Source organism: Monodelphis domestica, chromosome 1, assembly GCF_027887165.1.
Source record: "Monodelphis domestica isolate mMonDom1 chromosome 1, mMonDom1.pri, whole genome shotgun sequence".
In the NCBI taxonomy this organism is placed as follows: domain Eukaryota; kingdom Metazoa; phylum Chordata; class Mammalia; order Didelphimorphia; family Didelphidae; genus Monodelphis; species Monodelphis domestica.
Genome location: NC_077227.1, coordinates 736,059,312 through 736,078,027, shown reverse-complemented (window position 1 = coordinate 736,078,027; position 18,716 = coordinate 736,059,312). Strand labels below are relative to the sequence as shown.

At 37.4% G+C, this 18,716-nt stretch overlaps 1 protein-coding gene across 37 annotated transcripts in view; it reads right to left on the bottom strand.

Moving 5' to 3' along the window:
* ZNF638 (zinc finger protein 638) overlaps nt 1-18,716 on the bottom strand; it is a 150,411-nt gene that overhangs the window by 76,989 nt on the left and 54,706 nt on the right. For all 37 annotated transcript variants that reach the window (XM_056813971.1, XM_056813980.1, XM_056814038.1 and 34 more), the window contains exon 2: nt 2,356-3,877. In XM_056813971.1, coding sequence (XP_056669949.1) covers nt 2,356-3,877 — 1,522 coding nt within the window. The remainder of the gene's footprint in view (nt 1-2,355; nt 3,878-18,716) is intronic.

Genomic DNA, 18,716 nt, shown 5'->3' with positions numbered 1-18,716 from the left:
CTAACTTTAATCCAGAAGTGCTAGGATATAAGTAAACCCAAGAAGGTTAAGTTTATTAAGTCTTCTAACCATCTTTACCTTCTCCTTACTCCCTCCCTAAATTTCCTAAATCTGACTGACCTAACCTGAATCACTTTTGCCACTGGCACACTGCCCTTAACAGTGTAAATTCAACACTAACAATTTAGAGATTTAAGGTACCCAAGAGGTCATCTTGTCCAATCTCATTTTACAGATGAAGAAATGCAAGCAGAACAGTTAAAAGGACTTGCTCACATAAGTAGAAAAAGAGAAAGATGGGATCTGAACCTAAACCAGCTCCAAATCAAGCTGTCTCCTTATGGACCAAACACAAAAGAGCTTTTTTAACATTTTGTTTCTTTGCCCAATTTTTTTAGTCTTTCTTAGAAAGACAATTTATAATCTATACATACACTGATATTTATATACAAGACCCTGATGCTACTTAAAACTTATTTTTTAAATATTCTGCCCTATAAAAATTTCAAAATACTCAAGCATGTCCAACAATGAAAAGCAGTTTTGTAATCCTGCATGAGGACAAAATTTTGCTAAAGAAACATGAGATGGAAACAAAATTCCATCTTTAAACAGAAGTAAACATAAAACTGAAAGACACCTTAAAGGTCATCTAGTTGAATTCTTTCATCCAAGCAAACTCCTCTACCTACTCCTCCTTGACTACTTATATACTTTCAATGATAGGGAAAATTCAAAGTAACCTATTCCAATTTGGAGGACATTTTCTTATCCTGAGCTGAAAATTTACCTCCTCTGAACAACTTTTAAATGATCCAAAAGTAGAAATAAAATTTCTATGAATACACATTTAGGGTATATGGGCATCTAGCATATGTTCCCCTCACATACAGCTTCATTTTCACTTCATATTCTTTATTCTAAAAATTCCTCTAGGGTCTCCATGCTCAGAAGATAAAAGATCATTTAACATCTTTCCTAAACAAACTGAGACAGAGACCCTGTTTCTAAAGAGGCTAAACTAAAAGATGTGGTAGCAACTCAAATACATTTTCCTCTATAATGTCAACTTCCCCATCTCCATAAGTGAACATCAGATGCTGAGGCTGAGAAAGCAATGAATGTGGTTAAAGTGAAGAGGATTTAGACTAAATGAAAATTAAGATGATAGGAGGAGTCACTACCCTGGAGCATAGGCAAAAATCCACAGGTTTCAAAAAGGGACTTTTAACAAAAACTTGCTCCTGTAAGGAAGGGATTTTCTCTGCTCATATTTTGAGCATAAGAATTTAGATTATAAATTACAAAGAATTTTAGCAGAAAATAAGTTTATACAAGCATAGTAAACAAACTGCAAAAAAAATTCATTCTGAACTCCAAAATACTTGATTTGAAAAACAATATATACCATATTACATCATTTAAACATCCTACTACTTCTAGATAACTCTTCCAAACTTCAATAAATATCACTGTGGCAGCTACACTAATCATTAAGTATTTAAGCCTAATAAATACATATTTATGTTTATCCATATTCCGCTGTCATTTTACATTCTCTAAAATATGCTATACACACACACATACAGCACCTCAGAAACCTATTAGTTCTATTCATCAAGAGACAAATATCATAGTTTTTGGTTCTATTTTCCAAAGGAAAATCCAAACCAGAGGTTCTTAATCTGGGCTACCTGAACTTGTTTTTACTATTTTGACAACTGTAATCAATAATTAGTTTTCTTTGTATTTCTATATTTTTCATGAATTTTAAAACATTCTGAATAGTCTACTGGCTTTATCAGACTGCCAAAGGCATCTATGACACAAGTGATTAAGAATTACTTAACTAGACAGTGTAAAAGCAAAATATATTGATATATATATAATATAATTTTTAAAGAGGTATAAGGGACAGAAATAATTCTTATCTTAGTTCTGCCATTAATTGTCATCTTAGAAAACTAACTTGTTTCCATTTCCTTACCTGTATTAAAAGTTATTTGGTCCATGTTCCCCAGTCAGAACACACTTAAATCAACATTAATTGTCACAAGCCCTGAACACAAGGGTATGTGCAAGGCTGCTGAGGGTCTCCAAAGGATGTACCAAAGATCAATGCAACACGTCAACTTTTTACATAATTCATAGGCTTAAGTTGTCATCCAAGCAGAGAAATATTATAATCTTAATCAATAATTTGTGATAAGATCTTCAAAAACGTTTACATAAAGATCAGACTTAAATTGCTTTTCAATTTCTTAATTCCCAATAAATACCAGAACACATTAGAATGTAGAATATAATTTACTCAGGCGCTGAGATATTATACAGTGATCTTTAGAAACCACTCACCTTCAAATGACTACACTCTACGTTACATAGAGAACACATATGTGGAAATATTCTTGGAGATGCAGCATAATAATCATTCATCATAGAAGGAGTTGGAAGTCTCTTCATCTTCTGGGCACCTGTCTGTGAAAACTTTGGCAGCCAAGATGCTTTCACAATTCCAAACGGAGACTGAATAGGAGCATCAGGTTCTGATGAATAATTTTTTTTCCCACCTCCAGACCCAATATGCATGTTAGACGAATTAATCACAGGTTCATGCGAAATCCTTTCCTGTTGACTTACAGGTGTAATTAATTCAGCTGAAAAAGACTGCTGGCTCATAGGAGGTGGTATCAGAGATTGGCTCATTGAAGAAATAAGTGACTGGCTCATTGCTTGACTAATAGATTGGCTCACAGAGTTCACTGGTTCAAGAACTGACTGTCCTGTCATGTTTAAATTTGACATCTTGTTTGCACTATCAACTGGGAAAAATGATTGATTACTGGAGGACTCACTTTGGAAACCCATCTGTCTGATCAAATCTTCAACTGGAAACATTGTATTACATATCACATTTGGAGCAGACACAGAAATATTCTGTTGGGACTGAAATTCAGCCTTATTTTCTTCTGTCGGTTCTTCAGGGTCATAAATTCGTACTTCCAATGGATCTTCTGTGTAACCATATTTACTAGCATGTCCATAATCAATCACATTACTTGAAACTGTCTCACCACCAAGGGTTTCTTTACCACTTCTCTGGGAAGGCAAATTAGGTAACCAGCGCCCCATTTTACGCATTCTTATATCCCTCAGTATCAATGGCATATTTTCTGGGGTTAGCTGTTCATCTGGATATCGACTGAGTTCCTCTAGGTCTTCATTGGATAATCCAAAACTTGCTAAAATACTTGATGCACTTTCCTTTGTGTATCGACTGTGGACTTTTGGACTCTGGTCTGTAATATGCGTGGCAGAACCACGTTTCAGTCCTGATGTTCCAGATGGACGAGGACTATCATCCCACTGACCAACATGAGGTTTTCCCTTCTTTTGTTGGGCTTCATGAAAATCCATTTTTTCTTTGGCCAATCTTGGATCAGTTCGGTGTTGCATCATCTGAACATTTGTCCGATGGGGACCCATGCTCTGATAAGACTCATGGCCCCCAAATCTTTGTGCAATTCCATGTGGTCTTCCTGAGGGTTGTAATCTTGGGATACCCATTGTTTCAGTTCTCATATATCCTCCATGAGGCTTCATCCCAGAAGGGTTAGGTGCTTGTGGCCTTTGACCTGGAAAGTGTCCTCGAGGATTAAACCTGGGTCTTGACATGGCTATTTTCAAGAATGACTGATTTAATAAAGAATAAGGTGATGCTGAACCATGTGAAGCAACTGCATGCAGCTGTTGAAGAGCCAACTGTGTCTTAATCTGAGCAAACTGCAAAGGAGATGGGCCCAACAGAAGTGGGTTTGCAATGCCCAGGTTCAAGGAATTCACAAGTGGTGCGAAATTTTCCAAGAATAACACAAAGCTGAAAGTTAAAACACAAATATTAGATCATTTTAACTCAAACTATTTTATGAAGTGGATTCTATAGCCAGTGAAAAACATTATGAAATGTTAAATCATGAAATCAAGCTAAATTTTAAATGCTTTTGGAATAGAAGCTTCAGGAAAAATTTTAAATCATGATAATCCCAGTGTATTTTCTTTCTTGTTCTTAAAAACAGAAATACTGACAGTGGTAATTGAACATCCATCCCCCATCTTCTCCTGAGGAGTAACAAGAACTGTCCGAGGTGCTGAGCAATGGCTTCCAACGCTTAAAACAGTTAAAAGTGTTTGGTTTTGGGGTGTTTTTCCCCCAAAAAAATGATTATGGAATTTATTCCATGCTATTTTAGTGTTACAAAAATACATAGACATAAAAATGTTGAACACTTTAGAATTCAAAATTCTCAATTATAAGGTAGCATGATGCCCACAGAACAGTAAAATCTAACCCATTAAAGGGAGATATACAAGTCATTTTTTAGAAGCAAGTAAAGTTCATTAGCGATTCCTGTGCGACATAAAGTGGCAATGCAATTAAAGGATTTCCTTTTGGTAGCAATTTAACTGGGCAAATTACTTCCACGAATAATTATCTTGGTACCCCTACAATAATTACATTGAATTCCAAATTTAAATACTTTTTTTTTAATCCTTTCTCTTAAGTTGGCACAACCTCTTTTAAACCCTTCTTGGAGACTCTCCAAAGGAATAAAACCTCCTGAACAGATCCAAATGTATAACACTGAGGGAGTTACAAACATTTCCTGCATTTACATAAGTGTAAAGGCACTGCTGCCCCATCTCCCCTCCCAAAGCAGGAGCCACATGATTCAGCATGTGGAAGACAATATAATATTAGGCTTCAAAGAACTTCTAGCCAAGAACCCCCAATGCTTGACACCAGAACATAGGCAGCCAAGGACAGCTAATACATCTGCTAAAACATGTGGTTTCAACTGTACTTGGTTACCATCTTTTTAGCTCATGCTACAGATTTATTCCTAACTCCATTATGTATTTATGCATGTTATCTAAGAAAGTAGAGAACAGTATTAAAACTAAATGTATTCTTCAACAATCCAGCCTAAATGCAGTTACCTGATTAATCTCCTATAATATCCCCATCCTATTGCCTACCTATTCAAATTCTTTAAGGGCACCCCCACTGCTTATAAACTAACTAAAGGCTGAATTCTTTATAGAAAAGCTCAAGGTCCTTTACAATCTTCCCAACTCTACTACTTCAACATTGAGTCCCTTCTCAAATACTGGACTCTAACCAAAATGGTATATTCTAGCCTTTGACTCAATCATACTTGTGTAAAGAGTAAGCACAAATAAATTTCTTTTTCTTTTAAAGGACCCAAAGCTTCAATAAGCGGGCATAGATTTGGGGGAGCAAAGCGGTTCTGAAACCACACAATATCTTTGAAGTGAAATGTGATTTAGCCATTTTAGTTCATATGATAAGCAAAAAGTCAGGGTCTTTTATTTTGGTTGTCCTATGAAGACATCACTCTATTTTCTGAGAGAAGATAAGCATAAGACTACTTTAAGGATTTACTAGGGTTCCTCTGGGAGTGCCCAGCCTAGGACAGTTCTCAATATCTCCTGTCCCTCCATGAGCAACAGCTGAGATTTCCTTCACTTTCCTACCTCTGATTCATCAACTCTATATAGGTATTTTTATGCAGTTTCAAGCATATTGTTTTAGTTCCTATTTAGTTATAACCATACCACATCTTAACTTATTATTATTAATGAAATTAATATAGCCAATAAATAATTATTATTATAAATTATAACTATATATTATACATGTACTTTTGAATGTATATTCGACTATCCACAGATTATCTGTTCAGTAGCTGTCATGATACTAAGCATCTTAATAAATGCTTTCTGAAATGAAAGCATTGGTCTTTATTGACTCAATACCTACTTTTAATCTCCATATATTTATGATCCTCTCTGTGGAACTTATTTAGAAAGCATTTGTTCCTTTTATCATTTGAAAACAAAACTGATTATTGTTCATGTATCTTTACTTTCAAATTATAGTACTTAAATATGAGTTTTATAATGTGTATATTTGATCCTTTGAAAACCATTTCCCATGGATTTGACGCAAGAAAGAGGGCTTTTGAGAAAGCCCTCTCCCACACCAACCACCAGTCATTTTTTTCTCCTTTCTTGCTTACATATACTTCTTTAGCTCTTAGGCCCCCATCCCAGGCTTAAAAGGAAGCAGTGGCCTTAAGTACCAAGTAAAAAATAAAGTTCCAAAATCCTCAGTTATTTCAGAATATCCAAAAAATATATTCTCTTAAAACAAAGATTGAAACATACTGTGTCTCAGCAAAATAGTTTTTAAATGGATTTAATTTTCACCATAGAGAAAACAAAATTTAAATTTAAGAAGTCAGAATCTCCCCTATAGTTTCCCTTATATTTCTTGGGCAAGGCGATTTACAAATCTTTTTTTCTGAATTTTATTAAGTTTCATTCTCCTGAAGAAGCAAAGATCAAGAATAACCCTTCTGATTAACACCAAAATATGGATAGGGCCTGGACCTATGATCATTGATATAGGTGACTACTGGATAAGGATACTACACCAAGCCCAAGAGACATCTGTTTCTTGTAGTGTTAAGGTTGCCTCCAGCACTAAAAATATTTAATTAATTTGCCCAGGAGCAAGGGGCCAAGATGTGTTGAAGGTGGAACATGAAAGTATCCTTTGCAATGCTCCAAAGATAATATCATACTTTATTTTTTTCTTTTCTTTTTTTTTAAACCCTAACCCTTCCATCTTAGAATCAATACTGTGTGTATTGGTTCTGAGGCAGAAGAGTGGTAAGGGCTAGGAAGTGGGGGTTAAGTAACTTGCCCAGGGTCACACAGCTACTAAGTGTCTGAGGTCATATTTGAACTCAGAATCTCTTGTCTCTGGGCCTGGCTCTCAATCCCCTAACCCACCCAGCTATCCCCCAGTATCATACTTTAGAATACAGTCTGTTCATCAATGTGATGAATGTGAAGGATATTTAAAGTACAGAGAATCCCAGAATAATTCCTTCTAGCTTGCTAGTGACAATTACCCAGAACCAATGAAGTACATGTTATAATAGAAGGCCACAACACTTAAGTGGTGGAGCAGAGTAACAAGCAATGGAAACTCCCTGACAAAATGTCAAAGTTCTTTAGTTTGTCAACATATGTTTTTTCTGTGCTTCATCTTCTTCCTAACTTTTCTAATGGTGTGGCCTCAGCTCAATACCTGTCATTCTGCAATTCATGGAAATAAATCTTGATATTTTCTTTTCCTTTCAGGCATTTTGTATTCAAATATCAATTAACCAACTAGTAATTATTTAGTAAGCATTTATTATATTTCAAAACATTGTGCTAAACATGGCTGTTTTCTCATTGTGTATTTAATATACAGTTTGGCTTTTATTTTTTCACTCGTCACTAAACTTCCAAACTACTTAAGTAGAATAATCAAGAAAACACAAATGCTAAACCAGTTATTTTAAATAGCATTCAACTCTATCCATCTTTTTGGATAAGTTATTTATTGAAAGAATTAAAACAAAATAAAAAGCCAACTAAGTAGTTTCTATGAAACAAGCAGAAACTTACACAAAACTAGGAAAATAACAATAGAAACCAGCATTTACATAGCTCTTTGAAGTTTGCAATGTAATTTATGTTCTCTTTGGATTTTTACAACAACCCTAAAAAGTAAGCACTATTATCACCATTTTACAAATAAAGGAACTGAGCCTGGGAGAGGTTAAATGATTTGCCAAGTTATGCAGCCATTAAGTATGAGGCAGGGTTTGAACATAGACATTCTTGATTCCAAGTCCAAAACTACCTGCTACATCAGTGACACTTTTAAAATACAATGTCATCTTTTTTTGTTATATTTTTATTCATTTTGTTAATTATTTCCCGTTCATATTTTAATCTGGTTCAGGCTGAGACGAGTGTTTGACATCTCTATGCTATACCATCTAAAATTACAAGCCACCACCAACTTTCTGAGTGTTGTTTTAAAATTAGTTCCTATCAAAAACAAAACAGGAAAATGATTAACTCTGGGGATGGGGGAGGGGGGGTTCAAAATATAACAACAGAAACCTATAAGTAGAAAAAAAGTCAGGCTTGTGGAAATCCAGAAAAGGATGACTTTCTGAACAGTTAGAAATGAGACATTACACAATTTGTGAAATTATCAAAGTAAAATCCAGTTATTTATTCTCTATAGGCCATACAAAATTATCTAAGAATGATACTAGAGGACAAAAGAATTTTATGGATAGTTTAGTGCTTTACATTTAGAATGCTTTATTTTATCCATATTATGGAAGAAATGTTTAAAAACTTAATCCTCACTCAATACTGTCCTATGCAAGGGGCAGCTAGGTGACTCAGTGGATTGAGAGCCAGGCCTAGAGACGGAGGTCCTGGATTCAAATTTGGCCTCACACTTCATAGCTGTGTGACCCTGGGGAAGTCACTTAACCCCCATTGCCTAACCCTTACCACTCTTCTGCCTTGGAACCAATAGATAGTATTGATTCTAAGACAGAAGGTAAGGGTTAAAAAATTAAATTAAAATTAAAATACTGTCCACTTCCACTTTGGCCAGACTTTTCTATTGTAAAAATGAATTTGAACTCTGGACTTCAATCCCCAGAAGCCCTTGCTCCACTTCCCCAGAATGCTTTGTAACCTCACCTGGGCCGAGAACGAGATGGGGTATTTAACCTGATTGCAAAGGCTTTTGGGTATCTTTACTTTCTGTCTCCGCTGGCAAACAGACACATCTCATGATGTGAGTGAAATTTTGGGTGGGCCTTATGGCCCACCTGGCACGTGCCTTTTATTACTTGTATATTTTTAAATCCTTAACCTTTAATAAACCTCTAAAAAATGTAATATTCCTTGCAGAGAGAAACTAATTTCTACCTGCCTCAGTATCCCCTAAATTTTAATCTTTACACTATTCACTGTTCGCTGAACACTCACAATAACAAAATCATTTCTGGGCCTTTTCCTGCACTAATCTTCTTTTTCCCCAATTGGCTATCCTTGCTCCTTCCTTCAAGGTCCAACTCAAGTCTTTCTGACCATCTTGTGACTACTGCTTCCACTGAACTGCATTCTTGCTAGTCATAATCATAGCTAAGATTACTACAAAGGGGAGGAACATGATGGGCATGAAAAAGCTGAAACTTATTACCAATGACTATAAGTATAGAATGTAGCACATACTATCAGACACTATGTCAGTTAGTTTTACTTCATTATTTTTCTTTGTTATAAAGCAAGACGGTATATGCTTGGTTATTTGTTGTTGAGGCTTTGTTTTTGATGGGGTTTTTTGGGGGGGAGGGGGGAGACTAATATCCAGAAATGACTGTGATATAAAAACAAACAGAAAAAAGTGCATTTTATCATGGACAAGAGTCTTCAACAGTACTTTCTAACCTGTTATGATCCAGAAGTTTTCTTTCCTGAATTAGTCATTTTGAACTGAGAACAAATTCTGTTATCACCTCTAGTAACTTAGTTTCCAAACCAAAGTTAGAAGCTGACTCTTCTACCAAAGGAATCCCCACTGGAATACACCCTACTAGTAAGATGTCACCCAACTTCTGCTTGAAGAACTGAAAGGAAAGGAAAACTATAACTACCTCAGTTACCATTCCACTTCTGGACAGTTCTTATTACTCTTAGAAAAAGTCTCCAAACATTAAGACTTATATAATCTGCCTCTTTGCAATTACTAAACATTGTGCCCAAGTCCTCTTTTCTTGAGATTAACCTGTTTGGCTCTTCCAACCAGTCCTCATACATCATGAAATCAAGGCCCTTCTACATCTTGGATCCCTCCTCTGTACATCTCAGTTTATCTAAGTTCTCCCTAAACCCAGGAGAAAACATGTACTCCAGAAAACATCAAACAAAGTCCAAGAATGCCGAGATGACCAGATACCTATTCCCAAGATTATATTCCCCTTTTGGTGATGCTATATCATCCTACCCACTTATACTAAGCATGTGTGGAATCTACTAAAAGCCCCAGATCCTTTTCAGAACTTCTGTCTAACCACACCCCTCCCATTTGTAGAGATCATTTTTTCCCACCCAAATGTAGTTCTGAATTCAATTTCATCTTATGAGATTCAGTCCAATGCTCTAAACATTCAAGAGCCTTTTGGGTCCTATCACCGAGTTAAGGATTTGTGTAATCTGAAAATTAGTTTTTCAGTCATTTAGTCGTGTCCAACTCATCATGACCCCATTTGGGGTTTTCTTTGTAAAGATCCTGGCATGGTTTGTCATTTCCTTCTCCAGTTCATTTTATAGATGAGAAAACTGAGGCAGACAGGGTTAGGTGACTTGCCCAGAGTCATACAACTAAGTGTCTGAGGCCAGATTTGAACTCAGAAGATGAGTCTTCCTGATTCCAGGTCCAACACTCTATACACTGGGCCACCTAGCTACTAATCTAATTTCTTTATCCAAGACATATACAAAACTAGTAAATAGCACAGGGCCAACTACAGAATCCTCGGGTTCCCCTCTGGAGACCTGCCATGGTTGTGGTTTGGCTTTGTTTGTTTTTTTTTTTTAATTTTTTTTAAAAACCCTTACCTTCTGTCTTAGAATCAATACTGGGTATTGGTTCTAAGGCAGAAGAGTGGTAAGGGCTAGGCAATAGAGGTTAAGTGACTTGCCCAGGGTCACACAGCTGGGAAGTGTCTGAGGCCAGATTTGAAACTAGAACCTCCCGTCTCTAGGCCTGGTTCTCTATCCACTGAGCTACCCAGTTGCCCACTGTGGTTTGTTTTTAAAGAATGAGTCTTCCAGGGAGAGGAGTTCAGAGTGTGCTCACAGGCCTGAATGGCACAGGAGCTTTTGACCTGCTACATTTCTTACCTAGACCAGTTTACCTCTTCATGCAACCTAGTGCTGTCCAGCAATCCTGAGACCTTTTTGACACTGGTCTTAGGGAAGTCAATTGGCACAGCCCTGTGCTACATTAAACTCTTGAGCTTGAGAGATCCATTGGCCTCAGCCTCCCTGGAAACTGGGAGGTAGCTAGTAGAGTAGAAGTGTGCCACAAAGTCTGGTTACCATGATTTTGAGGCCAGCCATTCAATAAATTTAGAATCCATTTAACTGAATTATACTGTGTTTCCATCTTCCCCACAAGAGTATATTTATCAAAAGCTTTGCTAACATACAGGTAAACTATATCCACAAAATTCTCTTATCTAATACTTTAGTGATCCTGTTTTTAGCTGATCTGGACCTTTCTGTGGGCATGTAGAAGATCTAGTTTCCATCACATCACAGATGGTGGCTCCATAAATCATATCTGACAATTCTTTTCGGAGTAAGGATATAGCCCACTTGGGCCTGTTGGGATTAATCCATCCAAGGCAGCTAGGCTCTCTTGTCATTTTTATTTTATCTTTGAAATTAACACTCTGTTCAGTAATTTTTGTTCTGTCATAGTATAAAAGTCATTCTCTTTTGCAGAGCTTCTTTCTCTTCTTACTCTTATCAGTTATCATTCTCCAAACTACTTGGAAGCAAATATCTTGTCCCTTCTTTGAGACTCAGTATTTCTTTGCTCATCTTAACTTCTAAATTTTTATTGTTATCCTCCACTTCCTTTGAATTCTTGGCTTTGTTCTAAGCTTGAGCATTCCTGACTTTTTATAGAACTGAACCACACTTTTAAATTCATATTTCCTGCCCTTGCTTAAATCTAAGGTAGTTGGCAAGTTCCCTATGCACCAAAATGATTCCTTCTAACATTTTTCTTCCTCAAATATGAGACTTCCTGTGTGTCTAGAATTTCATTCTTGAGACTCTCTCATCACTCCAGAGCTGATTTATCTAAAAGCATTAGCTGATAGGATCTCATATTTCCTCTGAATATAATGAAATCAGACTATAGCCAGCTTTCTCTTCTCTAAGATGAAGAAGTGATCACTTCCCTCCAACTCCCAAATTTCCCACAGTCCACACTCCAGCAATTCTTCCCTTTGATGACAATTTATAAAGTCTTAGGTAAGAAACTGAAATCCATAGAGACACAGTTTATGTTCACTCACTTTTGTCCACAGAAGGCATAGGAATCTAAAAGTAGAGCAATTTAAACCAAAGAATCAGAATTAAAATACAATTACCCCTTACTGGTTCCTCAATCTTGTAAGACATGAATTTATTATTGCCGGTTCTATTTGAGCTCTGAGACCTCCAGAAGATGTCTGGACAATTGCCATCGCTGTTGTATCATACTTCTGGGCCAGACTGGTGATGTTTCCAAAATTCCTCACCTATTTTCTCTTTCTGTCCAAGTGGTCAGTAGTATGCTCCAATGACAAAATCATCTGTTTCTCCCTCCTTGGACTTTAACCCAAATATTCTCTATCACATCCCAAATCCTGTCAGTTCTTAAGATTTACTTACAGAACTCCTTAATATAAAATGTTATTCTCTATGTATCTACATACCCTTTTACCTATCCTTCTTCCAAATAACTATACCCATCTGGAGTCATTGTAGCTTTAAGGTGAAATTTGGCATTTTGCTTTTAGGACCTCCAGTTCTGATGTGTTGCCTGTGACCTTTTTAATATATACCCTTGATGCCATGGATTTTACTTCTATCTCCTTCCTGGGTTTGTCTCTTTTGAACTTTCAGGTCTCTCTGTATCTGTCTCACACAAAGGTCTTTAGATTAGATTTTTCAAGATACAATGGAAGTATATGCAAGCCTTTGTTAGGTGTTTACTTCCCAAATTAATGTTTCATTTTAAACTCCCTTGCTTTCAACAGGCAACAATAAGTAAAACCACTCATCTCCTCTATGGGGTTTTCAGTTCTTTGCTCAAGACTTTATAATTGGTTTTTAATAATTTTAGGTGCTTCTATTCATGCAATGTGTGCCCACATGAATCTTCAAAAAGTAGATAGGTGTCATACATTTTGCTAAGTCTTGCAAAGTTTTCTGTTAAGTCTTATAATCTAGTCAGGCCACAGACCCTTTCTGTTTGCTCTTAATCAGGTTGACAAACAGCTACCTTAGTGTCCTTGTGAAGGGAGACTCACTACCGTAGCTCTGAGAGTTGCTGTGATTCTATAACACATTCTAGAAAGGATAACCAGCTTCTTCCTCAGAACACCCAGTTCCTCCTCTTCAGGAAGATCTGCAAATCTATTTTTAAGTTTTAATTGTATCACTGTCCTTTTCCTTCCTTATTCCATGATCCAAGAGTCAAGTTCCCTTTTCTCCACCCCTAAAATCCCTTTCCCCCCTCATTCTAGCATGCTATGGAATTCTTCAATGACAGCAATATATACTTTGTTAAGGGATAATTTATTTTAATGTATAGGAGACATCTAGGTGGGAGAACACCTCTGAAGGCTGTATCATGATCTATCAAATAAAACATGTTTTCGTAATTACATAATAAAGACAAGCAGGATTTGTATTTTCTACATGTTTCAACCACATGACAGCAAAAGATGTAAGTCCATTGTAGGTTTATGATCCCAAAAAAAAGCCTGCCTATTCCCTATTAATGATTCTCAGATTTAATATAGATGAAATTAAGTATGGGTTAGTAGTAGTCACTCAATTGCCATTTTTGTTTTTTTTCCATGCCTCATACCCCTAGCACCTAGCACAGTGCCTGGCCCATGCCTGATTGAATCAGATGCCCTGTGACCAGCTCCCTCAATGCCTTGAAGGCTGTACCCTCTTCATGGCATCTCCTCTAGGCGCACTCGGTTCTATTCAGGTACTTGTCCCTTCTTTGTTCTCTTTGGTGTCATTTCTAACAGCTAAAAGCATACTCCAGACTCTTGATTTTTGAGCCCAGGGCATGTGGGTTCTCCCATCATTGATGGAGAATAGTTTGTTAACAAAAATATTAGCAGATATTGTTAATTTTTCTTTTTTTTTTTTGTGCTTCCATTTTCGTCCTGCCCTCAGGATGATCTGCTCAATTGACTCTCCTGACAAGCAGTCTCTAAATGAGTTTTTATCCTCCACTGCTTCTTTCTGCCTCATAATGTGATTCTGCTCATAAGGATCAATCCTTCTCTCTCTAACAATTTAAAAAATGCTGCCCTTTGCCATCACTGCTTTCTGTAAGTAATGATATGTTGACCCAGATGCCCTTAGCCTTTGGGTCTCCTTATTACAGCAAATATTTCACATCTGTCTGTGTGAAGTTATGATTGTTGGTATCACTCATTGTTACTCATTCTTCATTATCAATTACTTCTTTAAATAACTCAAAACTGTTATTGAATTCCAGGCATTAACTTTTGATTACTGTAACTAATTTTAACCTTTAATCTAAAGTCATCATAACCACCCCCCCACCCCTCATACACACACCTCAGGTAGGTACAGGATTGGCTCCCATTTGTTAAAAATATAATCCTTTCCTATACGTTAAAATATAATCAATTTTATTTCTTGTGATATTATTTGGTTCTCATGATTTCTAGCATTTACCAATTTTCTTCTCAGAATATTCATGATATATAAAAGTCTACAGCTTAGGGGGCATCTGGGTGGCTCAGTGGAGAACCAGGCCTAAAGACGGGAGGTCCTAGGTTCAAATCTGGCCTTTGACATTTCCCAGCTGTGTGACCCTGGGCAAGTCACTTGACCCCCATTACCTAGCCCTTATCACTCTTCTGCCTTGGAACCAATACAAAGTATTGACTCCAAGATGGAAGGTAAGGGTTTAAAAAAAAAATGGTCATCATGCCATATCTTTTACTATCCCCATATCTTCCTATCTTTGCACTTAAAAAAAAATCCAATTACAATGTGACAGAGCTGAAACTTGGGTTCTTAAATATTATGCCAACAGAGCACAAACTTGAGGGTTAGGAATGTCCTATCAGTCTAGAAAGGCAACACTACTCTCCAAGGTCCAGTCTAGTTAATTGTGGAAATCAAAGATGGTTTAATTCATTTTATTTCCAGCACCTAGCATAGCACCTGAGCTACATAAATGCTTTGTCATCATTTAGTCATTTTTCAGTCAAGTCTAACTCTTTGTGACCCCTTTTGGGGTTTTCTTAGCAGAGAAATAGTGATTTGTCATTTCCTACTCCAACTCATTTTACAGATGAGAAAACTGAGCGAACAGAGTTAAGTGTCTTGCTCATGGTCCCAGCTAATCAGTGTCTGAAGTCAGAACTAAATTCAGGAAAACTGAGCAGTAATGAAATTTTTGGCCATGTCAGCACATGAAACAAAGAAAAAACAAAAAAAATGATCCTTTGTTTGGGCCCCCTTTTGCTTCCACAGAACTCAGGAACTATTCTGGCACATGGTTGACTTAATAAATGATTGCTGACTGATAGCATGGTGGGAAAGGGGCCTAGTGTAATGACTCTGAGCTTTTCTGACTGTCTGTAGCCATAGCACTCCAAATGAGGCACTTGCTGCCCTGTGCCCAACAAGCATACATATTCCTGGAGGAGTACTGCCATATCTTTTGCTACCTTTCCATAAAGAAATGAAGCCAGAAGAAAGAAGTTGCAGATAAATGGAAGGAAGCCTAACAGATACAATTTGAAGAGAGAAAGGAGTGGGCAGTCCTATCGCCCCCTAAGGCAAAAAGAAATACTATGTCAGAGATTCCTCTTTTATCCTCCATTATTTCAGAGCCTAGCTCAAACAGACTCTCTTCCCCAGCTTCTAAGCTCATCTGGGGAAACCTTGATATTCTCCTTCAAATAGCCTAATCTCACAGTTCATCTTACTCTTTTCCCATTACCTATTTCTCAGCTATACCCAGATGCTCACATCCTTGATCTTGCTACCACCCCCAAAAGCTCTACTTGTGTGTTTGTGAACTTTTGAAGTTACTTTATCTGCTTACTATCTTGTCATTCCACCTCTCCCTCTGCCCAAAAGTTATTTTTCATTCACATTCTGACCTCTAATCTTAGATCTCTTAGTTCTTTTCCAGGCTTCCATCCCTATTCTAGATACTACTCTATTTCCTCCACCTTGAGCCCTTCCCTTGGTGAACCAATTAAACTGCACTGTTTTCTTCAGGCTCCTACCTATTACCCTAAAGAAAATCTTACCCTGCCAAACCCTGGCAATGGCTCACTCCAATCATCTGTTGCATTCACTACTACTTACATGCTATTGAAACAGGAGAAAATCACACACACAAAATACTGACTAGCTCCACTACAGATTTATTGCATAATCTCAACTGAACACTCAATAGAGCAAGACAATCCCTGAACACCTCCCCCACTGACTCCCTATCCCACTCTCCACAGCAGCCCTTCCAAATCTTTTTATTCCTCCTCAAAATTCCCAGTCTTTCCCACCCCCACAGCTGGAAAATGTGACCTCCTTTCTCACTGAAAAATTAAAGTCATTCCCCAAATTTGCTCTTCTCCAGTCCTCATTTCACATTACCTAGATGTTTTCTGTGCCAGCTCCTCTTTTACCTGTGCCACATAATGAGGTGATCCTACTAGTCAACCTCATCTACATGCACAAGGGTTACTATTCCATCCCATTTTCTTCAGAGTACTCTCTATCATATCATACCCACTCTTGCTAATCTTCTATTTCTATCTATTGGCTATGTTCCTACTGCCTACAAACATGACATCTCTCTCTTCCATCCTGAAAAAAAAAAACAAAACCCTTCCCCTTCCCTTGATCTAGCCATCCCTGCTTAGCTAGTGCTTCATGTCCCTTCCCCCTTTTAGGGCTAAATTTCTTGATAAATTGTCTATACTAAGTGCCTCTGCTACCTCAGTTCTCGCTCTCTAACTCTGCCATCCAGTTCCACTCCCCAGTTACCAATGCTCTCTACCATTGCAATCAATGGCTCAATAGCTGTTGACAAGGTCAAGACCACCCCTTCTGACACTTCACTAGAGTTTTGGGACCTTACTCTCTCTTAGTTTTCCTATCTGACTGCTCCTTCTCAGGCTGCTCTGCTAGATCTTCATCCAGGTAACATCTGCTAACCTCCCTTTACACCAAAATTTCACTTGATCTCATTGGCTCCCATGGATTAAATTAGCATCTCCATGTTAATAATTCTCATATCTATTTGTCCAGCCCCAGTCTCTCTCCTAACCTTTAGGGAAAATCCAAGTGCCTACTGGACATCTCAAAATGGATATCCTGGAACTATTTTAACAAATACCAAACTCAAATCATTATCTTTCCCCTTCATACCCTCCATTTTTCTTAACTTCTCTCTTCTTAACTTACTCTCTTACTCTCAACTCTTACTGTTGTTGGTGGTACCACCATCCTCCCAGACTTAGAACCTACATGTTATACTTGACCTCCTTACTCTTTCCCTATATCCAATCTATTGCCGTGTGCTGTCAAGTTTATCATCCTAACATGTCCTGTATATTCCATCACCTCTGGCACTGACAACGCACTGTTACAGGCCCTAATTACCTCATGCCTAGAATACTGCAAAAGCCTGATAGATAGTTCATTTCCCTCCTCCAAATCTCTCTCCATTCTAGTCCATTCCCCATTCAGTTATGAAAGTGATCTTCCTAAAGCACCTCCAAAAACGCCCCAAAATAAAATCCAACTGCATCCTAGATACGATCTCAAAGCTCTTTATAACTTGCTCCCCACCTTTCCAGTCTTCCTATACCTTACACCTGCACACATACTCCAATATTGTGATACTGGCCTACTGGTTATTCCTTGAATTAGACATTTAATCTTCTGACTTTCAACAGTTTCACTAGCTGTCCCCCATGCCTAGAATGGTCTCTTCTTTCTGCCTCCCAATTTCCTTTAAGCATCCAGGTAAAATCCCCTTTCTCCAAGAAGCCTTTCCTGATCCCCCTTAATGCCAGTGCCTACCCTTTCTTATCTCTAATTTGTGGTGAATAGATCTTGTTAGTAGATAGTATATTGTTTACACACAAGAACAGCTCCTTATAATACCTGAGGCTTAGAGCTCTCAAGTGTCTTAAACAAGAGTAGAAACTGAGGATAATGGTGTCCAACTATCAAAATCTTCCTCATCTATCTCACAGAGTTGCTAGCTCCACTAAGAAAAAATAATCCTGAATCTGTCAACCTTAAAGAGTGGTTTCCAGAAGTTTTATTAGAAAATGAGCTCCAGTAGCAAGCACAAAGGAAATGCCTTTCTGGGTTTAAAAAGGCCACCAAAACTTTCAGTGGGATCCCACTATGAGGGCCAACACCATAGACAATTAAGAGTCTGTTATTCCATTCCTGGAATTGAGAAACACATTTAATCTTCAATTTATCTAGTAACCTGAGTTCAGGCAATTAGTGATATCCCAGGATTTTTCCACAATGGTAGGGACAGTGCTCTGAGAATCAATTCTTAATACCAAGAAAGATCCAAAAGAAGTCAGTTTCATTCATTCTACACAGGCAAGCTCAAAAATTCAGTGAGGGTCCTCAAATTTAAATCTGCTCACTTCCACAGATCCTAAACTTAGAAAATTATGCTTTGTGATATCTATTCAGTTCTTAACCTAATGGTTTGTTTTAATAACTAAGGGATGTCTAGTTTCTTCATTACAGGCTATTGGAATTAGGGCCAAAATTGTTTACTGTATCTGGCAAAACTGATGCTTTACAACATTAGAATATCAAAAACTATGATGCACAATACAAACCAACTAGTATGCCACCACCACAGCATAGCCAAGAAATCTTTTAAAAAACCTAAACAGAACTAAGTCTTGGTTGGCAAGGTTTTGTAAAAT